The sequence below is a fragment of the Mchenga conophoros genome, linkage group LG4 (genome assembly GCF_057382185.1).
Source record: "Mchenga conophoros isolate Kocher_MC1m ecotype Shallow Benthic linkage group LG4, M_conophoros_male_GT1.1, whole genome shotgun sequence".
NCBI lineage: Eukaryota > Metazoa > Chordata > Actinopteri > Cichliformes > Cichlidae > Mchenga > Mchenga conophoros.
This window is the reverse complement of record NC_140529.1, coordinates 12216599-12242890: the sequence shown is the minus strand read 5'-3', so window position 1 is coordinate 12242890 and position 26292 is coordinate 12216599. Positions and strand designations below refer to the sequence as shown.

Sequence of the window (26292 nt, the reverse complement as noted above, 5' to 3'; positions counted from 1 at the left end):
TGATAGTGTCATCCTCTGCGTGTGCAGATGGTGTTGGAGAGAGGACAGGACGGATGGGACTTAACAGTGAGATGTTTATTTAGGATGGGTGAAAAACCAAACAAGAATACAAAACAAAAGGCAAAAGGAGACTCAGACTAACTAAACTGGGCAAAAGTAAACACTAGGAACACAGAACATGGAACCTGAAACATGGAGGGAGGTGAACTGACGTCCCGGCGAGGGACAAAGAGGAACTGACACAGTGAGGGTGATTAGGGAAAGCGGCGGCACGTGGGAACACAGGAGGGACAAATTAGGAATAACAAGACAGAGGAAACCAAACTGAACACAAACATGAGACGAGGGACTGCCAAAACAGGAAGTAGCACGCCCACCAAGGGGATAAAAAACATGGAAACACACGACAGACTGGGGGAGACAAAGGATGAAACACAGGGAGAAGAACGTGGAGAGCACAGAGTCAGGCTGTGAGAGACAGGGCGAGAGACATGACAGATGGGAGGGGACACCAAGCAACAAACCACAGACACCAGATCATGGGAGCGGGAACATAAACCCATAACCCTAAAGTAACCCTAAAGACCTCGAATAATATAGCAGGGAAATGACCAAACTCTACCATTTCTAGTCACAAGAACTAAACAAGAAAACCAACTTAATAAAATCAAAAAATACATTTAACAAGATTCAAAAGGTCCAAAACACAGAACACAACAAATCGATCATTTCTTGAACTGAAACATCAAAAATGGAGAAACAAGTCTGGTCTTTTTTGCACGGTAACTGCCACAGTCTGAACCCCTGAGCAAGGCACAGAGATACATTTCACACCCAGATGCTGTCTACATCTCTTTGATGACTGCAGGATGTAAACATCAATGGCTCCGTCTCCGGTTGAGCTGCGAAACAGCCCAGCAGCACTTCTCAGTTTTCAAAGACAAAATTAAGGTTACTGCACCTTTCAAAATAAATCAGCACAATTGTGTGAAAGGTGTTACTTTTGTTACTTCAAACCCAAAGATAACAATCAGCCACGGCATGTTTCCCTTAAGCTTTACTAAGCATGTTTTGTCTATGACTTTGACGTTATGGTTATGCTGTTGAGATGGTTACATTTTTTTGAGACACGAGAGAGAAAGATTGAGACAGATTTTAGCTTTAATACGTTTTATGTTTCCCACATACACAAAAGATTTCGCACACAGATAAACGCAGTTTTAACATCCAGCTGATTCACAACATAAATAGTGAAAACAAGTGTAAAAAGCTGACTGTTCAGACAGGCACACTGTGACCTCATCTTTGACCTCGCGTTCGCTCTGTACGGGCAAAAAAAATAACGTGGTTTCAGAGTGACTCGCTCGACCATGTTTAGGTTCTGTCAGATTCATATATGTGCCTCCACATGTGATGATTCGCTGCTGCTTTTGAAATGACTCTGCATCGAATGGTTGACAACACCACACAAGACAAAGAAGCTCCTTTTCACTTTGAGTCAAAACTCTTGACTCTTCGCTGCGATGAATAAGCGGCGCTGTATTCACTTTAGCATATACAGTATCAGTCTCTTACATTTCGGATGCACGGCAACGAGCCGTACTCGTGAGGAGAAATGCCCACACATGCACGCACACACACACACAAAGAGAGAGACAAGGCAGCTGCACACACAGAAGTTGTTGAAACCTCTGTCCCAGTTCTCCGTTCTCAGATTTGCAGGAGGAAATCCTGAGAAAGAGATAAAAGAATAACACTGTTCAGACCTATCGGGCATATCAAAGTTGAAATCTGCAGGTGCTCGACATAATGCTGATATATTTTCTGGAAACGACGGCGCTTCTAACCACAACAGTTTATTTTAAATGCACAGCTTTGACATTAGGTCTTTGCAGCCCAGCTGGAGTAAGACGTACAGTTCAACGGCACGGCGGTAGATCCACACTTCTTTAAGTGAAACATAGTTAGAGTTTATAAGCTACCAAATGCCACTGTCGCTTTCACTTTAATGGTGGTTCAGTCATCACCCTAAAATAACAAGTGGTCTTATTAAAGTGGTGAAGTATATCCATGAAATTGTATTTTTGCACTAACAAGCTCATTCCCAAAAAGGTATCAGACAAATACTTGGGATTTCTCAGTATGGTTTGCAGTGTGTCCTCAAAAAAATTGAGGAAACTGGACAAGTCGAACGCAGCCACAGCCATCTGTAAAACACGGCGGAGGCTCTGTCGTGGCTGGAGGTGCATTTAAGCCAAATGTGTGGAGGATATTGTCAAAATTGATGGAATTATGGAATTTTCCTTAAATACAGCATCTCCATGCATGCAAGCGTTTCATTAAATTGCTGCACAATAAAAGAAATTAAAGCTGACCCAAATCCTCAGCACAGCAATGTAGGTTAACTGTTGATTCTAGATTGGCTGTAAATATGGATCAGTGTCTCTCTGTGTTAACCCTCCCTGGCAACCTGTTCAGAGTATACTCCTCCACATGACATGTTCCCCCAAAAGGCACCCTGTGAACCTCATAGTGATGACCAAGTTTTATAATTCCCCCTCAAACTAGAAAGTCGCACTGATAGTGAAATCAGAATATGTTCACAAAATGTAACAGTAATAAAATGTGTGCTTGACACAGTGTAACACATTTAATTCCCCTTTGAGTTACCTTCACCATCAGCTCTTACCTCACACTGAGCTCGAGGACTGATCAGACACTGAAGGCGGGTTCCAGATGTTTTGTTCTCCACGAGTCTGGTCTGTTAGATGATCTCTATAAGATGCTGGCCGCTCCGCTGTGGAATAATACAGAAAATATGCAGATAATAAGGTGTATCCTGTTTTCCATCTTTGAAATGAATTTGGGTTTACTGCTAAAACTGCTCTCTGCTCAAAGCACACGATGAAATTTAAGTTATGATAATTTGGAAGTTTCTAGCAGCGTGAATACATCCACAGATTGATATGCTTTAATTTCTGTGCCTTCAAACTGAACATGTGAAATATGTAGGGATGGGTATCGTTTAGGTTTTATCCGATACCGGTGCCAAATCGGTACTTTTGAAACGGTGCCGGTGCTCAAACGGTGCTCAAACCTGTGCTTAAAGAATGGAGAACACAAAATTGGTCCAAAAACCTCTCATGTTCAGCTGGTTTTTGTAAAAAGATAACAATGTTAGCCTTTTCTGCAGCTATGGGGCATATATGGTATCACTCTTGGCTGGAAGCAGTGCTTAAACAATGGAAAAAACACAAACTTTGTCCAAAAACCTCTCATGTTTAACTGTTTTCCACTTTTTCTTTGGTCATTTTAGCCTTTTTGGCCAGGGTGAAGGGAGTATCTGCCATCAAACAAGAAGACAGCCGCATGTAGCTATGATGATGTTTGCTAGTTCACCTTACATGCATTAATGTAATAACGTGTTAGCCTACTCAACGTAAATTACACACGAACAACATTAAGCTACTCACGCAGAGAAGAACGGCTGCTGCTGCATCATCATCCGTCATCATTTCTGCTACACTGGCAGGGCTAGGGGCCAGGACTCTATTCTTCGTGTTTTTGGGGGATGTTGCATAACAGGCAACCCACCCGCAGTAGATGTGCTCGGTGTGAGGTCTCGCAGCAAGCTATGTCACTACCTGATCCGTACCGGAAACCCGATCGGTACCCCGCATGCGCAAATCTTACGTCACTTCCTCTCTTTGCCAACATTGCGACATTCAATATATTTGATTGATTTCCTGGTTTAAACCAAATGGAGCTTGTAAATCTAGAATAGACTATTGGCTAGGAAGTGACATCATTCTTAGCCACACTGTAAAAGTTGCAATGTCAAATGCACCTCTATCTGATCATTGCTTTATTGAACTGTGCTTAGAATCGGAAATTAGACAATCAAATAAAAGAACTTATTGGAAGTTCAATGCCAAACTTTTACAAAATGAAGACTACTGCAACATAGTCAAAAAAATTATAAAAGATATTATGGCTGATCATCTAATTGTAGGATATATCAATAAATGGGAATTCATTAAATTCAAAATTAGAGAATTTAGTATTCAATTCAGTAAAAACATAAGTCAAAAGCAAAGAGAATATGAATGTAAATTATTCCAAGAAATTACTTATTGCTGTAGTAAAGATGATCTAAATACCCAAGAAAGGAGTAAACTTATGGAGTTGCAAACTAAATTAGATCAGCTCTACCTAAATAAAGCAGAAGGAGCTTTTGTGCGTTCACGGGCCAAGTGGATTGAGGAGGGGGAAAGAAATTCTTCATATTTTTTTAATTTAGAAAAGAGCAGACAGAAAAGAAATTTTATATCTTCTCTGTTAATTGATGGCATTGAATGTGACGACCCTAAAATTTTGGAGAATGAAACTTATACATTCTATTCCAATTTATACTCCTCACAGTTCTCCCAAGCAGATTGTGATGTCTTTTTTGATCAAATAGATAATCTGATCCCTAAAATTGATGAATCATTTAAGGAATTATGTGAATCTGACTTCAGAATTGAAGAGTTAGATGCATCTGTTAAGAAAATGGCACTTAATAAATCCCCTGGTCCAGATGGGCTTACAGTTAATTTCTTCCAATTTTTTTGGGAAGACTTACGGGAAATTTTATTCAAAGCTATACTGGCCAGTATTGAAAAGGGAGAATTGATGTCTAGCATGAAACAAGGATTAATTACATTAATTCCTAAACCAAACAAAGATAAACGACAATTGGATAACTTAAGGCCCATAACTTTATTAAATACAGATTATAAAATTTTCTCTAGCTCAGTTGCAACAAGGCTCAAACAAGGGGTTTCAAGTATAATTAGTGAGACACAATCAGGGTTTTTGAAAGACAGGAACATTCATAATAATATCAGATTGGTTTTAGACTTACTGGACTACAATGATCTGATTAGTGATGACAGTTTTATTCTTTTCTTGGACTTTTATAAAGCTTTCGATTCAGTAGAACATCCTTTTATTTTAGAAACACTAACTCGATTTGGATTTGGGGATAAATTTAGGAAGATAATAGATATACTGTATAATGATATAAATAGCTCTGTGTCATTAGGCTATGGCACTGGTAAAAGATTTAGCGTCAAAAGAGGAATTAGGCAAGGGTGTGGAAGCTCTCCGTTGTTGTTCATAATGGTTGTGGAGATGCTCGCAATTCTAATTAAAAACAGCAGCGTTGCCGGAATTGAGATTATGGACAATTCTTTAATAATTAGTCAACTTGCGGATGACACTACTCTTTTCTTAAAAAATGAACATCAGATTCCCCTGGTAAAACAAATAATCACTACATTCTCAAAAGCTTCAGGCTTAAAGTTAAATTTAAATAAATGTGAATTATTGGCATTAAAGGAGTGTAATTCACAATTACTGTACGATATAAAGGTGAAGAAGGAGGTAAAATATTTGGGCATCACAATTTCAAAAGATCACAAAGTCTTAGAAAAAGTAAATATTTTAGATAATGTTGACAAATGTAAGACAATCCTAAATAAGTGGTTACAAAGAGACATCACAATTTTTGGAAGAATATTATTAACCAAAATGGATAGTTTATCTAGATTTATATATCCAGCTTACTCTCTATCAATATCGAATAAAGTTATTAAAACAATTAATAGCTTGAATTTTAATTTTATTTGGAGGAATAAGTGCCATTATATATCTAAAGATGATTTGGTTAAACCATACATTGAAGGCGGTGGAAACGCAATTGATTTTGACATAATGAATGGTGTTTTGAAACTTAAATGGTTAAAATCCTTCCTAAATAATCCACACTCCATTTGGTTTTTTATACCAAGTAAGGTCTTTAACACACTAGGGGGTATCGACTTTCTCCTAAAGTGTGACTTTGAAATTACTAAGCTACCTGCTAAACTCTCTGAATTCCATAAACAGGTCCTTCTTTATTGGAAAATGTTATTTAAACATAATTTCACTCCACATAATAGCCCAATTTGGAACAATAGATATATACTGATGAACAGAAAATCTATTTTTATTCAAGATTGGTTATCAAAAGGTGTTTGGGCAATTGCCCATTTTGTAGATGAGGAAGGACATGTTCTAGGACATCAAGATTTTTGCCAAAAGTTTAATATCCAATGTTCTAAAAGTAAATTTAATCGGGTTATAAAATCCATTCCATTGTCACTTAAAAACATAGTTGTAAATGATATAATATATTCTGACATCTCCCCCAAGTTAAGGCAATTATATATAGATGGTATTCGATTTTGTGATGTTAAATGCAACAATAAGTTTCTTAGATCTTCATTAAGGAGTCTTTATTCTCCAAATTTACTTAGACGTAATTACATATTAAAAGATTTCCAAAGGGAAGAAATTGAAAAAATAAGAACTGATTATATCACCTTCCCTATCCCTCCTAAAGGGAAAGAAGTCCAATTTAAAATCTTGAATAAAATTTACCCGACAAATAGACTCCTTAGTGATAGATTCAAAATAGAAACGGGTAATTGTGTATTTTGTGAAACAGAAGAGGAGGATTTGGACCATCTATTCTTTTTGTGCAATTTTATACAAATATTTTGGTTGGATTTTCATACCTGGCTTTATTCCAGTGGGATTCAAATTACCCCATTTACCTTAAATATGATAATGTTTGGAGTGTTTTTGAAAGAAAAGAAAGCTAATTATGGTGTTAATGTGTTATTAATCTTGTGTAAGTATTTTATACATAAATGTCGCTTTTTTTAAGATTAAACCAACACTGGCTCACTGGAAAAACGACCTAAACCTGTTGGTTAAATCTTTGACTTTAGTTAAAAAGAAAAAGGCTGCTTTTTTTGTTTCCTTTGTAGAAGATTTTGATTTAGTGAGTTAATAATCTGTTAATTTATGTGACCCCATCTTTATATTTTATTTTCACTATATATGAAAGTTGCTAATATGTAAGAAATGTTTATTCTCTGAATCTGTAATATATGGTGCATTTTGTTTGTATGTTTATATTACTAATAAAAAAAAAAATAAAAAAAAAACCGAAAAAAAAATAAAATAAATACGGCGCATTTCTGGGCTTTTAAAAAAAACGCTATGCGTCGCCAGGTATTTCATCGGATTTGAGGTGTTACCTCCTTTGACAGTATCACAGTATCAGCTTAAAGCACTTGTTGCAGGCTGCTGAGTTTGCATATTTTGCTGTGAAGTACAGCCAGACTTTTGACCGCTTCGCCTTGGGCATTTTTAATCTGTAGCTCTGCTCTAAAAGAAAGTACATACCTGGACCCGCCTACTATCCTCGGAAACGTAAAATGATTGGCTAGAAGTGTATCACAGCTCAGGAAAAAAAAGCACCGAAATGTGCGCTGCTTTTCGGTCTGAACCGTTTATGTCAGAACCGGTGCACACCGGTACCCATCCCTAGAAATATGTGAGGTACACAAATGAACAATGCACGCACAATAAATATGTTTTAGATTCTGATCATCAGGAAATACAATGATAATTCTGTTACTGCTGATATCTGATATAAATAAGTGAAAATAACTAAAGATATGATTTCCTGTGCTGCTGTTTCTTTCATAGACTTTTATAGAATAGTCTGGGAGCAGTTGGTGTATAAACCTGTATTTAAATGAAACTTGATAAGATGACAACATACAGAGAACGCACAAGCTGCCTTTGTTACCTGTATAATTATAGATGAACCACAACCCCCCCATCAGACCGACACCCATTACAAAGGCTGCAAAGACAAGTCCCATCACTGGTCCAGTCTCCACCACCCGGTCTAGAGTCAGAGGGTGATATATTTTAAAGACAAAGACAGTAACATCACCAAAATACAGTAAATGATACTCACTGCTGTGCTCTGGCTCTGGTCTGGCCAGCGGAGTGACGCTGAGTCTCTTGATTCTTTGGCCAGTAGGGTTCCTCATTTTAGGTGACAGTGAACTAATCGGGTGGGTGACCACCATGGGTCTGGAGAGGTTTCTGATCTCACACTGAAGTGGGAATACAGGAAAAGGTTTATGCTTTAGTTATACTGGCTTCACCTTCCAGTGCCATGATATCAGAGGAAAACGTAAGTGTTAAAAAGCATAAATCATAATAAAGTAATTTTAAAAAGAAACTAAACCGTTTCAGTTCTAAGGTTTTATATATCAGGGTATATTAAACATACTCTGGTCCTTGGCAGGTATGAAATTAGGTAAATATAACCTCAGAAGTACAAAACAAGACATGAACCTGTGTCATTATTTATTCAACAAAAATTAGAAAATTAAATGTTGAAGCTGTGTGAGTATATCCCATAATTCATTAGCTTCTGGAATCACCTTTTGAAGTCAATTCAATTATTTTTATATAGCGTCATATCAAAACAGTTGCCTCAAGGCAGTCTGGTATAATAATAATATGTTTTTTGTATTCTTACAAAGTTACTTCAGTTAATTGAGGTTTGCAGGCATTGATTTATGCACAGCTCTCTTAAGGCCCCATCACAGCATTTCAGCCAGGGTGAGGTCTGGATTTTGAGCGGGCAGTTGCAAAACCTTGATTTTTTTACTTTTTCAGCCACTCTGTAGTAGATTTGCAGCTGTGCTTGCAATCATTGTCTTGTTCCATGACCCAGTCTGGGTGAAGCTTTAGCTGTTGAACAGATGGCCTACTGTAGAACAATTTGGGATACAGAGGAGTTCATGGTTGACTCAGTAATTACAGAATGCTGGAAAACAAACCCAAATCATGAGGATTTTGGTATTCACCAAACACGGTGTTGTGCATTATAGCCAAACATCTCCACTTTGCTCCTGTCCTTCCAGAGGACAATTTTCCAGAAAATTTGTTCAGATACAAATTTTCAAATCCAAGTAATTCTGCCATGTTTGTATTCCAAACAGGTCACACCTATTCAGTCTTTTTCTAACTGTACTGCCGTGAACTGTAATATTTAACATGCTAACTGAGTCCTGCAGAGTCCGAGATGTAGATCCTGCGACTTTTGCAGTTTATCTAACTATAGGACCTGAGGAGGACCAGATTAATTCCCCTGATATACAAAACGATGTCCTGGTGTTTACCATGACTCTACTACAGAACTATTATATAAGGTTGCACATTCAAACGTGTTTTTAGCAAATATTTGGCTCTTTATTGTTTTAAATAAAGCTGACCTACTTTCTTACACAGCTTGGTGTGAAGGCTAACACGGTTCACTTTACCTACATTTTTTAAAATCTAAGACTAGGTATGCTAACTGGCTCCTGGCTTTAGGTTTCTCAGTGAGCTTTCAAACACATAATGGTTATCAATCTTCTCATCAAACGCTCCACAAGGAGCCTAACAGGCACTTTTTACAAATGACCAAGCTACAGTTTCCCTGCTCCATCTTAGTGCTTTTGACAAGATGATTTATTTGCTATTTCTTCTGGGTTTTTTTACCTGATGCCCGGGTGATCTAGATAGAAGCAGAGGCATGCGTGGCCTGCCCTGACAGTCATTCTTTATAGTTTCCTTCATGGGTTCCCCTATAGTTGTGTCAGAGACACAGAGGCGCAGGCTGCAGTGGAGGAACTGCATTGAGTCGTTATAAACTGGTCGTAGAATGAAGCTGAATCTTAAGGGCTGTATCTCCTCTCTCACACTCATGGTCCTCTTGTCTCTCCCTCCTCCACTTTCTGCTTTTTCACCTGTTTGATCAATTCTGCCATTTCCCAGGCCCTCTGTCTCTTCCGTTTCCTCTACTGCTTCAACGTTATCTTCAGTCTCCTCTTGCTCATGTTTTGACTTCGCACTGAAGGTCAGTGAGGGGTCAGAGGAACAGCTGTTACTTATCACAGTCCAGAAAGGCGATTTTTTGGGGTCTGAGAAAGAAGAGACTACACATGACTTCACTTCCACGACATCTGCGAGGGGTGCTTTAGCTGAAATCTGCAGCAGAAAAAAATGATGCAGAATATATCATAGTTATAATTAAGTAGCTTTCATGTTCATTAGATGTATTTAAAAAAGTAAGCTGTGAAGAAGTTAGTGCGACAGTTTACACCACAATATCAAATTGAAGCAGAGAAAACACATGAAAAAGACCTGGACATAGACACGCTGGTCAGCGGTGATGACACACGGACCAATCCGCCTCTGCTCGTAGCTGTCTGTGACAAAAAGCTCCAAAAGAAGAACAGGCCCAGATCTGTGTCTGGGTGTTGGGAAGTGGCTTAGGTCTGGGGTGGGCCACAAGCCCTCTGGCACCCAGGGGACCAGTTCTGTCTGCACAGTGTTTACATTCTCATTAGCAGCAGCGCTGCTCGGAGGGCCAGGGACAGCAGAAAAACAGCTGAACTGAAAGAAAACAGCGCAAGGTTATGTATGAAAAATCTTGCATGAAAACTGTAAAATATAAGATGAATGTAAACAGACACACAGACGTCTCACACGTATGCCAAGTGGACCTTTGGACTTCTCAGTCTCATTGAGTGAAAGGATGGTCTGAGGTTTGTCCCTCCATAGTAACAGCTGGTCAAAAAGGACAAACAGAGAAATCAAACTCAGAGTCACTCTCAGTCTCCTTCTCCTGGGGCATATCTTTCCACTATGAAAATGAGTCTTTCAGGTGGTGTTTTCCACACAAAAATGATAAAATATACAAATAGTATCAATACCATCATAATGTATAAATTACATTCATCCTGTGGTGTGTAAGCTTAGTTTCATGCCCTCTGCTATTTTCTGTTTCTGTTCTAAATTTTTACTCTGATGAGGCACTAATGATTGGTCAGTATAGAAACCTGCTACTCTCATTACCTACTTTGACTTTACCAAGTCTCGAATGTTCCCAAACTTGCTGCAACTACATGACAAAAATCTAACTTTAGAAGTTTGTTCCAGCGTCTTTGGCTTTATTCCTTGATTAGACGTCTTTCAGAGAGAGTTGTAAAAAAAGTTGTTGAATAATTTGCAGATTAAAGTGACTATAACTAAGGACAGATCTACTGAATTTTCAAACATAGTTGCGCTAAAGAGTACATTGAAAATGTTGGGGGTGCAGGTACCCCAGACCCCTCTCTTCAGCTACACCCCTGCTTCAGTGATCTTGGGCCAACCCATTTGAGAAAACCTGACATCAAGATTTTCATGTTTACAACCTTTAGTCTTCTTTAAGGCCCATTTATTTTTCTGTGACTTTCATCAACGTAGCAAGAAGGTTATATGTGTCATGATCAAGAACGTAAAGTAGATGGAGGAAGTTGAGGGATGTTCTCCCACAGACTTCTACACAACCAAACTTTTCTGAAAACCAGAAGAACTGCCCCCTGCTGTCCATTAAAATTAATACAGGTTTAAGGTACATCCCTCTAATATTTGCAGTCTATGTTCTAAACGTTCTCATCTTTTCTGTCTAGCAAGGTTGTTAGAACAAATGCAAGGAAGAGGAATCCTGGAGAAGATTGTTCACACTCAGCTGATAGACTATCTAAATGATTTTCAAATTCCAGAAGCTCTTCAGTTCGGCTTTAAGCCGTTTCACAGCACAGAGACAGCTCTCATAAAGGTTAAACATGTCTTTCTTGTTTTGTTGGATATGACTGCTGATTTGACACAGTGCAACATGACCTGCTGATCTCTCGACTACAGCATTGTGTAGAAATTTCCGGCACTTTTGTGGATAAAATCATATCTCTCTAACAGGAGCTTTTGCGTTAAGTTGAGTTCGGCTTCATCCTCTGTGGCCCCTCTGCCATGGGGTGTAGCGTAGGGATCTATTCTTGGGCCACTAATGTTTTCATGTTTTCCTGCCACTCGGTGCGATCTTCCGAAAACAAAAAATTGAATTTCCAGGCCTGACTTGGAAACTGTCATCTATGCTTTTATAACCTCACGGTTGGATTACTGCAACTACCTTTTAATAGAGGTTGGCCAGGGCCCTCTGTCACTCCTGCAACTGGTGCAGAATGCTGTGGCATGGTTTTTAACTGGTAAAAGAACATTTGAGCACATTAATTTGCTTCTGGCCTCCTTAAACTGGCTTCCAATTGAATTTAGGATCTATTTTAAGATCCTTTTACTGGTTTTTAATTTGTTTTTACTAATTTTTAATTAATTTTTATTAGCTGGCCTTTGACTTAGTGGGTAACTGACAAGTTATTTTATTGTTATTTATTTTTTGTATTTATTATTCTTATTGTATTTTTTATATTTCTGCTGTACAGCAGGGCCATGTGTTGTTTTTAAAGTATGGTATGCTAACGAAGAGACAAGAGGACGGATGAGCTGAAGCTCGCTCACCTGCTTCATCAGCTTTTCAGCCTTCCTGCCCGAATTCAAATTGGCCCAGATTGCCTCTTCACCTGCGTTAACCCGCAGTCTGCCTGACTATCTCCAGCCAAGTCAGCCTCACCAGCTCCAGCGTCATCATTACCTCTACAGTAATAAATGTGGTTCAGCTTGTGGGTTCAGCATTTGGACATAATTTGAGTTCACTGCTTCAGCACAGTGGCCTTAAGCCTGTGTTGTTTGTCTGTTTTTCAATCATGTTTCCATCCAGCCTCCCACCTCTGAGGGGACATTTGCTCTCACTTAATTTGCCTCTGCGCAAACACCCATTTTAGGCTTGACCTCAGCAATGTTCTGGTCACAATGACCTGGGTCGCAAGTCTTACCAGGACAACTTCCACTTAACACAAATTCAAGTGGCTGTTATGCACCACATGCCTTTTTTTCCTGTACCATGAGTAAAGGACATTTGTTTTTGTTTTGAACGCAGACGCTTTCCTAACTGTGTTCTGAACGTTTTCCTGTTTGTCCTGTTTCCTCCCTTCAGATTTATTTATTTCTTTATTTTCTGACAGCTTGTTTTGAATTACATCCACAGCGATGCAGATTTTTTTCGAAGACAAGATCTGTATCATTCTTTCCCTCGTGTGACAGAAGATATAGAGAGGAAAGTTAGGGTTCAAGTAACAAACAAAGACAGAAAATTCTCCAAAGTTTCAATGTTTTGTTGTTGTTGAAATGTCTTATCTCACCATGTTTTTGTACTGCACCCCTCTAGGCTCTCCCAGGAGCAGGCCTTCTGTCCCACAGGAAATGACTGGGAACACTAAAAGGAAATGGCTCCCATTGGACTCAGCCTGGCAAGTCAGGTCACGCAGAGTCACGGCAGCCACCGGGACAGACAAGTTCTGAAAGAGAGCACTGATGTGAGGCACTACAGAATATCACAGTGTGAACAGCTGCTTTAGGTTTGTCGCTGCTTCTAATTTAGATTTTAAAAAAGTTAAGACCTGCAGAATGCTTCTGTCCACCGTCACGCTGAGGCGTCCGCCCTCACAGTTCACTGTGAAACCCTCCCGGCCTTCTCCTGCTCTGCTCCCACCATTCAGCCACTGCCTCAACCTGCGCTCCTCTGCCTCAGGAGGCCTTGCAACCAGTGGATTCGTCACTGCAAACTTACCTGTGATACAGAGAGGAGATCAAGAGATACAACCATTCACTCAAACATCAAAATCCTTCATTCAGCTGTAAATACTATATGGAATAAATACTATGAGTAAATACTATGGAATAATTTAAACGAAAAAAGACCAAACAAATGATATATACTTTCTTTTGAGTGAAAAAACGAAATTCAAATGTTCAGTTTATACAGCCCATTCTCACTCCTGAGGTGTAACATCCTGACGATTTGTCACGTCCTGCGGCGTTCCTGAGGAACGCGAAAGTTGACCTTCTGCGTTCTTATGCTACGGTTATGGGTGAAATCCAGTAGAATTACGGTCCCGCGGTACTACACGTTCCAGCCATCCCTAACCTTAACCAGCACTTTAATGGTGTTAAATAGTGTTTGCCAAAGCGATTTAAGCAAAATGAACGAACATGTGTAGATTGATTCCAAAAGGTTCTCATGTTTCCTCATTTTTTCCGATCTTGTCATTAAGGGATGTGTTGGGTGCCCGGAAGCGTAACATGTTGACGATTTGTCACGTAGCGTAAAATATTACGCTTTGGAAGTGAGAACGTGTTGGTTCAGACACAGAAGAGTCCCGACCTGCTTCTCCCTCAGCCAGCCGGATCACAAAGTGATTGGCCAGGTCGGCCTCAGTGTATGAGGTCACCGTGGTGAAGCCACTCTCACGGGCCCAAAGGAGAAGGTCCGAGATGCTAGACAGGTCAGGGTCGAGTGTGCTGGCCACTGTTAGGCCAGGCTCAGGTGGGTAGGGTGGAGACACGCTGTTGGAGGACTGTGTAGACAGCAAGATGAAGCATAATACAAGTAAAGATCAAGTAGAGTCAAGGACACTGTGGCACAGAGCAATACAATAAAGTATTTTAGACTATGGCCAGTAACGCTAGGACCAGTTCTTTTTGGATTTGGTCACAATGAGAATGATTTGTAGCCTTAGATTCCTGTTAGCTGTGTGTTAAAAAAACAAAACAAATTCCACCACGATGGTGATGTAAATGGCAGCTGATGCCCTTACATGAACAGAGATGCGACCCTGGACGCCATGAGCAGTAATGGCCCAGTTGACGGGCACAGAGCTGCTGAGAATCAACACAATCTTGTGCGCTCTTGAGTCGGCCACTGGAGGCACAAGCGATACAGTCACCTCTACCTGCATGGAGCTGAAGAAGAGTGGACAGAGAAAACAACGTTTAACCCAAACGGCATCATCTGGGGCCAAATAATTGAAGTAGTACAGAAAAAAAAAAACCTGCAGTTCCTTGAATCACCACAGGGGGCGACTCTAGAGTTGTTCTATGTCAAATTATCCAACTTTAAACTAGTTTCAGTACCCTTCATAACTACTCTATGATGGGTGAATGTATTTTAAACTGAGCTTTTTATACTGAATTAAGCCTTAAGCTTTATATTATTAGGGGCGTTTCAGGGGGGTTAGGGGGGTTATGACCCCCCCCCCCCCTAATAATCAGACCCAACCAATATAAGCCCCCCAATAAAATTATGAATTATCTTGCATAAATAGGCTGTTGATTTTCTTTACTCATTTCAGGTATTACCAGCAAATTAGTTGCATGTTTAATCATCTCGGAATTTGTGTTTGTGCTGTTGGTGAATTATCTGATAATAATATTAAGGCTTACTTTGTGGTTCATTGTACTAATATACTGTACACTCTGAAGTGTTTTTCTTCTTTGTTAACCAATGTGCAGGTATGTGTAGCAGTGTAATGCAGCCTCATAACCAGGCTTGATAAAGATACCTGACAAATAGAGGTGGGTTTAGAAATTGATTTCCCCGATTCAAATAGATTTTAGCGTGAGTAAAGCAATATCGCTTCATGAAATCCTGAATCGATTTTTAAATATGAATGTATTTTTCCAGAAACACCAGAATCTCAGCTTAAAGCCCACAAAACAATTTCAGCGACCACCAAACAGCTAAAACGAGAGCAGAAACGGATTCTGCAAAAAGACGTAAACACAAAGCACGGATCGTTCAACCGACGTCACGTACACGGACGGTGCTGAAAGCCGACATCTCACAGATTCTGATGCTGCAGGTTTTGTCGCTGAACCAGCAGCAAAAGATCAAAACTACGCTTCACGTTTGATAAACATCGTCACTAATTCCCTCTTACTTTTGCTGTTTTGCTTCCACTACGATAAAATCCCACTTCCTGCACAGCTTTCTCTCCCTCAGTGTACTTCAAGAACCGTTTCCCATCTCAAATCTCGGTTTTCTGCATTATTCGCTTCCTTATTATGCACCAGTCTACTGTTTTGTTCAGCGCTGTTGCACATTGCTTTTTCTTTTATCTTAAAAATAACCTCCGACAAGAAAGCCTAATTTCTGATGTTCATACCAAAGAAACTTAAACTTTTACAAAATATGCCAAATTGCAAAACGCTTAGCTGTGTCTCTAATAAAACCTCTGTAACTTTGCTCAGCCTACATCAGGTAATTTTCATATCTTGATTCACGGTTTTCTTCATCTTTTAATTTTCTGCAGAATATTTTTAAGGCGGTTATCTGCCATAAAAAGCCAGGCCAGGAAAATCTGCATCATGTTTTTCTGTATTTTATCCTCCGTTACTTTTACACGATGCTTACATCTCTGATGAAGTCTCACAAGTATCAGCTTTCTTTTTACATAGATATAAAAATGTGGATATGTACTGATAAATGAGCAGAATTATAATATGAATTATAATCATAATATTACAGAATAATACAGAATTATAATATTATAATATGTCTGAGTCAAAATTGAATCAAATTGGGACCTTGTGAATGAGAATTGAATTAGTTGTAGAAATCAGTGACGATATCCACCCCTACTGACAAATATCATCATTTCTGCCTAGAAAAAGCAAGATGGAAAAACCCAAAATGCTAAAATAAAAAATAAGATAAGATAAGATAAGATAGAACTTTATTAATCCCTCGGGTGGGTTCCTCTGGGAAATTCGACTTTTTTTTTTTTTTTTAATGGCAAACAGTGAAACAGAAAACATTGGCTACCATCATTTATATACAGGCTTTGTGGCTGTAAATAGATTCTAATTTCTGCTTTTGCCAGGACATCAAGTGGTTGCTTGTTCTCACCCACAGAGGCCTGAGCCTGATGAATGGAGCTTGATTACGTGGACCTCAGGGCTAGCTCCACCTACATTCAAGTGGGCACAACCGTGCACTTCCTGTGGCTGCAAGTCAGAGGTCATGTAGTTGCGAGAGATGAACATGGACTGCAGCTGACACACAGCAGGCAGGTTTGGATCTGTAATATGGAGACAAAGTAAGAGAAAGTTTAGAAATGGAAGCTGACCTAATGCAAAAGTCTGGTAGAAGCAAGAGGGGAAATGACTCATCTGACTCATAAGCCATCAGATGCTTGCAGATGTTTGGATTCATCATTTGTTTATTTTACCGTAAACTATTTTTCATTTGTGGATATTTTTGTGTATAAAAACTGCAAAGCTTAGATACAAAATCACCACTAAATTCGATTTTTGAGCACAGGAATGTGGATTTGGTGGCTCACCCTCTCCCAGTTGAAGGTAGACTCGATTGCCATGTGATGAGTGTGTCAGAGAGGACAGGTTGCCATGATGCTTCAGAACCCAGCGATGCAGCGCACGGGGACGAAAAGGCAATGAATGCACCGTCTGGACGTGCAAACGCAGGGCGCTGGACTGTACGCTGGCGTTTGAGGACACCTAGCAGTTGAAGGCAAATTTATAATGAATGAAACTGCAGAGTGCACTCAATCAAAACTGCTCTTCTGCACAATGACTGACCTGCACCAGGACCTGGAGGTTGGAGGGCAGTCTCTCGGCCTCCAACCACCAGGTAACTGGGACTTTGGAGATGAGCACTAGGTGGACAACCCTCATAGGAGAAGGAGACAGAGACAGAGGCTTCATCAGCACTGTCACCTATAGGGAGGAGAGGAAAAGGCAGTCCGCTGTACGTTCAGCACTTTAAAGGATAAATGTACTTCAGACAGTTAGGGTAGCTCCAAAGCTAACTACATGTAGCAAACTTAACTTAAAATACACCAAACACATTTACAGCACTTGTACAAATAAAAATGTAACAAATAGAATAAAATAAAACTTATTTGTTAGTCTTGTATTTGTGTGCCTGTGTAAGCAGCTAGAGCAATTAAATACATTTCAGCATTTTTGGTTGGGAAGCTAACGCTACTTAAAATGTTTGGTAGCACTTTATAATATGACCCACAACTAACAGTGTAATTATATGTACCTACAAAGGCTTCCCAGCAGATACAGTAGAATAAAGGGGTAGAAATTCAAATTTTTACAAGAGAGAAGAAATAATTCTATTGTAAGAGTCGAGGTTTCCTCACTTTACAGCGTAAGTGTAGCTTGTTTATCCACTAAATTACCCAGAAGTCACACGTCTTACAACTACTTACAGTATATTTATTTCTTTCCTCTCAGATCATCTCACGCTGTGTTTTTTTTAACATGGCAGTCAGTTGACTACACTCTCGTGGACTCTGCAGTCACAGATCTCGATCCAAAAGATCACCCTTGGGATGTGGTGGAATCAGTGATGCAACTGTGTGACGCTATCGTCTCAATATGGATCAACATCTCTGCAACCCCCTGTTACAGCTACAGCTATGCCTCAAGGAAGAAAGGTAGTTATAAAGGCAATGGTGGTTCCAACACAGTTGTAGCAAGATGTACCTAATAAAAGGGGGAGGGAGTATACATCTCCAGTGTCACAGTGTACTAAGCCTGTAATCTTTTGCACAAATAATCGTCTGTTCACCATCGTGTTTGACATTTCAGTTACATTTTTATCATAATTAGTCATTCTAGACTTACAGGAGGTTTCATGGAACTTTGACCCTCTTCCTTCCCCCAACAAGTCACAGAGGTTTCTTCCTGTTAAAAGGGAGTTTTTCCTTCCCACTGTCATTAAGTATTTCCTCAAAAGGGGGTCATCTGATTGTTGGTTTTCTCTGTATTTTTGTAGGGTCATTAGCTTCCCATACAAAGAGCCGACTGTAGATGTAATTTCACACAATATAGATAAAACTATCATCATCAATCATCAGTGAGAGTTTGCACCATATTTAAAGAAATTCACTCAAGACTGTTGTGACTTTTATTATAAAGAAATGTCCACAAGATCATGCTGAGACTTACTATTATTTATTTATTTTGATGTTTTCCCATAAAATCTGCCTTTTTATAACAGAATCAGCTCAGTGGTGCTACAGTGAAATTCTGTAGGTAATGTCTTTGTGATATAAAGGGAATTAAATGGATTTAAAAAGCTTATTTGAGATAGTTGAGATGTTTAAAGCTAAACATTATCATCACATTTTAAAGGAAAGCATTTGGCAAAGAAACCTTGTTGTTCATGCGTGTTTCTGCTCTTAGTTTACAATCAATGAGACTGATTGATCAGCAAGTGACTGGAATCACATTTTCCAGCTTTCTTACGGCCTATTTGAGTCAAAACTTTAAAGCTAAAACCCGGACTCAAATAAAAGCCCCCCTGCTCCTGAAGCCGGGGTCCTTGGTTTTTGCTAAGTAATCGTTAGCCGGCTACCTTGTTTTCTGGGCTGTTGGTCACTCTTCTTAATGCAATGACATGAGTCTCCTTGTTTCCGCGTTCTCTAGCAGCACAGCCGGGGCCTGCCTCGAACCTTTCCAGCAGACCCTGAACAGGGTGTCGAGCACCCACTGGACCAGCCACTGAGCAGTGCAGCTCTCCACTCTGAGCTGGAGAGGAACAGTGCATGCATCACTACAAAATGTGTTAAACCTGAAATATATATGCACAGGAAGTACATTCATCTGCTGCAGCAGCGTGATCACTGTGTAAAATAACAAATAACATGAGACATGAGTGCTTCCCCATGCAGGCCTCGCTGAGTTTCATTGTGAAACATTGTGTTTCTTCTCCTCCTTTCTCTCCCTCTAATGTGTGGGTGATACAATACTCTGATGTTTCTACATTTGCTCAAATCCCCGCCTGGGGGTGGGTGGGAACTTGTCCAAGAAAAAAACTATGTAGCAACTTTCACTTTCATTCTGACACTTCAAGTAAAGACCTTTGACTTGGGCACAGGAAATACCACATTTACAATTCGCTATGTCTTCACGACACAATCCTCATTGTTGCTGGTCTAGAAGATAAATACATCTCTTGCTGTGTCTCCTGCTGGGTGTCGTTGGACTTACCTTCTGGGTGCTCCAAGAGGAAAGAGAGAAGGAATAAAGTCCATCCAAGTCCAGACAGCGAAGGCATCATGACAACTGCTTCACCAGACTGACCGAATGCTTTTTTAGTGTAACACCTTAAAAACACAATCAAACATGCAGTTTATGTGTGATTTCTAACTCAGAGTTATCTCAGTATGCCTGTTTTTTGCCAGAGCAGAAAAGCTTCAGATAAGTTTGATTAGTAATGATCAAAATAGGGACTGTTGGTTGAAAAAAACAAGCAACCTTGATATACTCCCCCTGGACACATTATTAGAGACATCTGTTCAAATGGCCATTAATGTAAATATCTCATCAGCCAATCACATGGCAACAGCTCACATTTAAGCATGTAGACATTGTCTGAGCTTCAGACCAGGGGAGAAACCTGACTGATGTAACATTGACATGGTCGTTGGTGCCAGACAGTGTGGTTTGAGTATTTCAAAAACTGACATTTTGCTTGGATTTCCCCAAACAATGATCTCTAGGATTTATGTAGAATGGTTCGAGAAAGAGACAGCGGCAGCTCTCAGGGAGAAAATGCCTCACTGATGTCAGAGATCAGAGGAGAATAGCTAGAATGTTTCGAGCTGAAGACGACAATAACTCAACGACCACGCTTTACAATCAAGGCATGAGTAATAGCATCTCTGAATGCACAACTCTCTCCCACATAAACAGGACCTCATCTGTACCCTTAATGATGAGTTTTGATACCTTAGTAAATATAAACAAAGATGTTGTTTGATGAACATTAGAATAGTTAATGTGTTTTTCCAAGTTTAGGTGCATCAGCAGAGACCACCCTCAATAATTTCTGATGCAAGCGCAGTCTATAACAGAAACTGCCCGGGTCAGAAAAGAGATTCAAGCGTCACTCTTAGTAGGCTTTCAAGGATAAAGAGTTAATGTACCCATCAGCTGATGGGGATAACACACCATCAAGTAACATCATGGATGTGCAGCAGCTGTTTGTTGCTATCACATTAATATGGGTCCAAAACTGCTGGCAGAAAACTGCTGAATAGAAAGGTGTACCTAATAAAGTGTCAGTTTAAAAAAAATAAACATTTAATAGCAATAATTAACAACCAATCAACCAAACATGTTCCTCTGGGAAAGAGTTTTACAAAATGAACTGTCACAATAAAAAAGTCTTTTAAATAATATAAAAAAAACTTTCGTCAAATGTATTAAATCAAAGCTTTTATCAAACCATCCTGACTTAAGTGCACTGACCTCTGATTTACTCTTCTCAGCTTGTTTTTTCTTTTTGCTCGCAGAAATGCGCTGACATGGAGCAGAACGTGCTTGAGCATCAGTCTGATCCATGCATGGTCCACGAATTTACTGAGAACCAGTCCATACTGCTCAGGAAATCATGCAAAACATCCTGAGCAGAACAAACACGCGCTCTGCAGTCTGTGTGAGAGCTGCTAACTTGATTCATGCTTTAAGATAGTGAAACATGGAGACTGGTGTTCTCATAAATGTATGTTTGTTGCTGCTGTTAAATTCCAAGAAAGTTCCGGACAGATAAGTCGTGCTAGTCGAGTCTTCAGGAAATTGCAGGATTCCTAAAAACTCTCTCCCCTCCAGCGGTCTGCGCTCTTGGGGTGAATACAGTCACTCACCTGCGGCTCCTCGAAGGTACAGGCTGACTGCTGGTCCAGCTGTTTGCTTCAGACTTCACTGTATTCACAACTCTGCGCACACCCCTCTCATTTCCTAAACACACTATCACACACCCTCAACATGTCAAACAGACCAAATACAGAATAAGAATAAGGAAAAAAAGCGCAACTGTGCGGGCCATCGGGCATCTTTAGCCCGCTGAGGTGCGTCTTGTAAGCAATAGATTTCTCCGGGTGAAATTCATTTTACACATGGAGTAATGCCGAAGGGGAGGGGGTGTCGGGGGGTGGGCAGCTGTAAAGAAGGGGCAATGGGAGGGACTGCGGGATGGTGTGACAGAGTGGAGAGAGAAACGGCGAGGAGAGGAATAAAAGGCTCTGGAGACGTCTCCAAACGTAGATGGTAACAGGAAGGAGGAGTAGAGGGAGAGAAGGAGGGAAAGAGGAGGGAAAGAGGAGGACCAGGGTGGACCTCAGAAGTTTGACTGGCAGGGGAAATGTGAGGGTGATAACGGGAGGCGGGGTGGAGGGTGGTGGGGTATTTAAAAAACAAAAACCCAGACACACACAAACACACACATTAACTGGTGTGTCTTCTTATCTGAACCTCTGAAACACCTTTCTAAAGAAAACATGATAGCAAACCAGTGAAAGCCCACAGCAGCTTCTCCCCAATAAGCAGCCTGTCAGAGCTTCATCATCTATTTTATGTGTGGGTGGGAGGGGCTTGTAAGATCTTGTTTTTTCTTGGCTTTCAAAGTGGAAAGAAGTGATAACAGTGAGCATACATTGTCGAGGTTGTGATTTTGCTCACCTGAAGACCATAAGAACTGCGTTCACAGAGTTTTTAGCTCCATCTTTGGTCTCCCCACTCTCACTGCTGAGCCTGCTCGCTGTCCAGTGTGGTGTTGAATAGGCAGTATAAAGGCTTTTTGCCTTCTGGCCAAAAATGTTACTATGGGAAAGGGAGTCTGCACCAAAGCTGTAGAGTTGTGAGCACAACAACTAAACAAGGAGATAATTCTGCTATAAATTTCAGAAAAGCCAAAGAAATCAGGCGTGATTTCATGTTGTTATGGACGTGTAGACAGTCCAAATACCAAAGTTTTGCATGAGACAAAAATCTTAAACTGTGCTTTAACAAATGGGCATATCTTCTGAAATGTGAAGCCGACATGGATGTGCCTGAAACCTAATGTCTTTCTAATGGTCAGCAGGGGAGACTCAGCTGGCTGCATGATGAAAACACAAAACCTCAGCTCCCTCTCTCTTAAAGCTTTCCTGATGAGTCGTGGAGGAAAATCAAATATCATCTCATGATGTAGAGTTTCAAAAAACCCAAACAGATTACTGCAGATCGTGCATTTCTCTGACTTTTACAGTGTCTACATCCTTCTTTTTATATACAGCCCATTAAGTAAACCTGAAATGAATCAGGGGGCTGTACCCAATCAAAATACAAAGATTCTCATCATATCATTGTAGATGTCACAGTAACAAGATTTACAGTATTAAAAGACTTGTCTAGTTTCCTCAGATTTTTTAAGAACAGACTGCACACCATGCCGACCTCTTTGTAAATCACCTTGTTGGTGCAAAAATCCTATTTTATGTCTGTCAAAGTGTTTTATCTTAGAGTCAACTAAATAAATGGGAACAAACTGTGGTTTAGTGACAGGCTGCAAGTAAATAAAGTGCAATTTTTAAACATGATCTGTGTCTGTGTACTTTAATTGCATAATAGTTCCCTTAAAGCACCAATAACGATACCAGCTGGGACCCTGAGTAACTCAGACATGTTTAGTCATCCTTTTACATTTTACCTGTTTTTTTGTTTTTTTTTTCCATCTAGGCCTTAGTGAGCAGGGATAATTGATCCACTCCCCAAATCCAAAATGCTGTGGGGTCAGTGCGACACAAGAAAGAAATTACACGCACATCTGTGTGCTGCTCTCCTGCAAATCACCTTTCAATTAAAGCAATCACAGAAACTCCGGATACATCTGCGCCATCGCTCAGTCAAAACTCTTTGGACTGGTCTTTCAGCTACATTGTTAGTTTTCATTTTTATTTCATTTTACTTATTGTTTAAAACATTTCCATTTGGTTTTTATTCATTTTAATGCCACTTTTAGTCCTTTTATTTATTACAGTACGGGGGTTTTCGGGTATTACGATAAACACCAAACACTTTTAGCCTAACAAACTGTTTGTACTGAAGCTTCCTGAGGCTTGTTGACAAACATCACTAAGCTGATATAGAATTAAAATCAAACACACTTTCTGATTATTCCAAGTTTATCTTAATTCTGTAGGCTCAAAACATTTTTTCAGGTTTTTGTCTATTTTTTCGTTTTTCTTTAAGTAAACAAAACAAATTCTTCACACCTCTTTTTGAGTTTATTTTTAGTTTAATATAAAACCACAAACCTATCGTAAAGAAACATTTTCTTTGAGGAACCTGGAGTTCAAATCATTTCTTCTATCCGGACCGATAGGTTTCCTTTATCGCTCACATGCGTGTGCGAACAATTTGCTGATGTAAGAATATACAGCAGACGTGTGTGTTGTTGGGGGGGGGGGGCATTAAATCACCAAATTTTCCAAAGTTTGGGTTCACATTTTTACTGAGTCAACACATTTCACCAGCAAATGACAGAGGAAGAAACACAGATGGGGGTAAAACAAAACTTTAAAATCACAAAAATTGTAAAAGCTTCCTGTCTCTGAAAAACGATTGGAGTCAAAAATCTGTGTTGTACCAAAAGTCGGTGGGAACACAACACAAAGACGACTGAGCAAGACCCTCCACTTGCTCCTGCCTTTCTTTGGCTTAATCAAAAGAAGAGAGCCCCTCTTTCCTCTGGCTCCCCCGGGTGGTAATGTACGGGTGGTGCATGATTGCGGATCACGTGGATACATTCATGACTGAGGCAGAGGACAGTGCACATGGCTAAACACACACTGTAGCAGCAACAGACAGCAGAGATAAAGGGACGACAGAGTGTAGCAAATGCAGGAAAAAAAGAGCGCTTCCTGTCAGAATCATCACATTTTTTTCACTCTTTGTGATTTTGAGGCTCTGTGAGCGTTTCAAACAAACAGCAGGATCTGATAACCTGGATTATCTTCAGTTCTTCTCGTGACCTCCCCACCCCCCCACCCTCAAGACAGTCTGTTTGTTACTGCCTGTGTTTGGAACGCGCAATCATTGACGCTCGGCCCGGCCAGTGCTTCGTCTCACCGTGAGCACGCGGAGAAGAGAGTGCTCCTCGCTTCTCATCAACATCAAGTTCCTCTGTGCTTTTACAGCAGCCTTTCACTTCTCAGTCTCCTCTCAGAGTCTGTGGCTGGCAGTGGGGAGCTAATAACCCTTTGACCTCTGACCGCGGAGCCTAGCAGAGGTCAGAGACGTAGTCAAAATCCTTAAAGTAATCTTGCTCCCTACGGGAGAGGGCTCGGCGCTCGCGGGGTGGCGTGAGAGCGGGAGCCTCGTTGGTGAACTCCTCGTCGAAGTTGCTGACGTCTTCTTTCCCCACTATGTTGGGAACGAACGGGGGCGGGACTTTTCTCTGCAGGAGTGCCTCCCAGTCCATTACCTGAATGGGATTTAGGTTTAGGTAGCTGTCAATCAACGTTCTCGCCAAGGAAAAAAAAAATATGAAAGAAAAAATGCTCACCCTGAAAAAAGGCTGCTTTTTGACCTCTTCAGCATCCTTTTCTCCAGAACCGAGACGTCTTTCGGGATTTCTTCTCAACAGCTAGAAAAAAACAAAAATGTCACTTATGAGCACAAAAAAACGTGAAGACATATCAAAACCTTCCTAAAAATCAAAAAGAAAGCGCTATATAAATGCAATCCATTATTATTATTATTATTATTATTATTATTATAAATACACAAAAGCCCAAAATAACTTTAAGAAAGCATCGTCTGACCCGTCTCATGATGCCGATGGCCTCAGTGGTGAGGAAGCGCGGGTAGCGTACTTCATCGTTCACTATGCTGTCAAAAACCTCCTCTTCATCATCACCTGGGAAAGGAGACTGAAACAAACATTATACATTACACATCTGTAAAATATAATGTTTTATTCAACTACATTCTGTAGCATACTCATCATTAGTTACAGTGGTATTACACTGTAACTAATGACAAAATGCTGACTTTAAGTAATTTGATTATATGTAAATTTTTCATAGAATATTGGTACACGAGTACAATAAAAATGTTACATTTAATGGAACCTGGTCAAATGAAATTTACATGACGGGTGTAAATTAAATTAATGATTCATTATTATGATAAATAAACATGGAGTTTATATATTTCAGCTGCTCTTTTAAGGAGCTTAGAAAGAAAAGCATCTGGACTTTTCTTTCTAAGCGGATGAGAGGTGAAACGTCTTTAAGCAACTTAAAGACGTTTCACCTCTCATCCGAGAAGCTTCTTCAGTTCTAGGGTCAAATGGTGGAGAGTCACAGATTTAAGCCCTGTGGGAGTGTCCCCCCCGAGAGGGAGAAAGGACCCCCTAATGATCCTCTACCTAACCCCATGAGCCAAGGTGTGAAAATGGATGTAGGTCACAATCAGCCAAGGTTTGGGGTGAACTCACTGTAACCCCACCCTATCATGTGATTACCTGGACGTAGAACATTTTTCTAATGCATAACAATACACCTGAAGCAGCTTAGCCACCATCCTTATTTAAGTAAGACAATAACCAGACCATGTTACAGCACTAAAGAGTTTGGATGCCTAAACACCCACTGACTACCTCTGCTGCACTATGACATAAAAAGTCTTGATGCCCAATCATCCAGGTAAGTAAACCTCCAAAAGTTGATTCTGTTCAAGAGACTGAAGACTGAGACTGAGGAAATCACGTGGATGAGTGACGAAACGTTTTTCCCACTGAAAGTGCTACGTCCCGATGAACAGAATCAA

General features: G+C 40.1%; 2 protein-coding genes across 8 annotated transcripts in view; both read right to left on the bottom strand.

Annotated features, from left to right (window-relative positions):
- Positions 1-60: 60 nt before the first annotated feature.
- engl (endoglin, like) lies at positions 61-21571 on the bottom strand. Of its 3 annotated transcripts, none has more exons than XM_085270356.1 (17): positions 21345-21571; positions 19687-19802; positions 19052-19224; positions 17260-17397; positions 17004-17178; positions 16568-16739; positions 14478-14622; positions 14045-14237; positions 13281-13450; positions 13023-13178; positions 10432-10512; positions 10087-10338; positions 9442-9930; positions 7862-8003; positions 7688-7789; positions 2690-2797; positions 61-1731 (listed from the first exon to the last, which is right to left on the bottom strand). In XM_085270356.1, exons 2-16 carry the CDS (start codon positions 19754-19756, stop codon positions 2691-2693), a joined length of 2565 nt encoding a protein of 854 aa, XP_085126482.1. In that variant the 5' UTR covers positions 19757-19802; positions 21345-21571; the 3' UTR covers positions 61-1731; position 2690. The 3 variants fall into 3 exon arrangements, with proteins under 3 accessions (XP_085126482.1, XP_085126481.1, XP_085126484.1); XM_085270355.1 differs by lacking the exon at positions 21345-21571 and adding an exon at positions 20950-21029; XM_085270358.1 differs by lacking the exon at positions 7688-7789.
- Positions 21572-24508: 2937 nt separating this feature from the next.
- The window catches only part of pkn1b (protein kinase N1b), a 47747-nt gene continuing 45963 nt past the window's right edge, over positions 24509-26292 (bottom strand). For all 5 annotated transcript variants that reach the window (XM_085270352.1, XM_085270354.1, XM_085270353.1 and 2 more), the window contains 3 exons: positions 25284-25391; positions 25025-25105; positions 24509-24943 (listed from right to left, as the gene is read on the bottom strand). In XM_085270352.1, the coding sequence (XP_085126478.1) occupies positions 24740-24943; positions 25025-25105; positions 25284-25391 (393 nt within the window). In that variant the 3' untranslated portion in view covers positions 24509-24739. The remainder of the gene's footprint in view (positions 24944-25024; positions 25106-25283; positions 25392-26292) is intronic.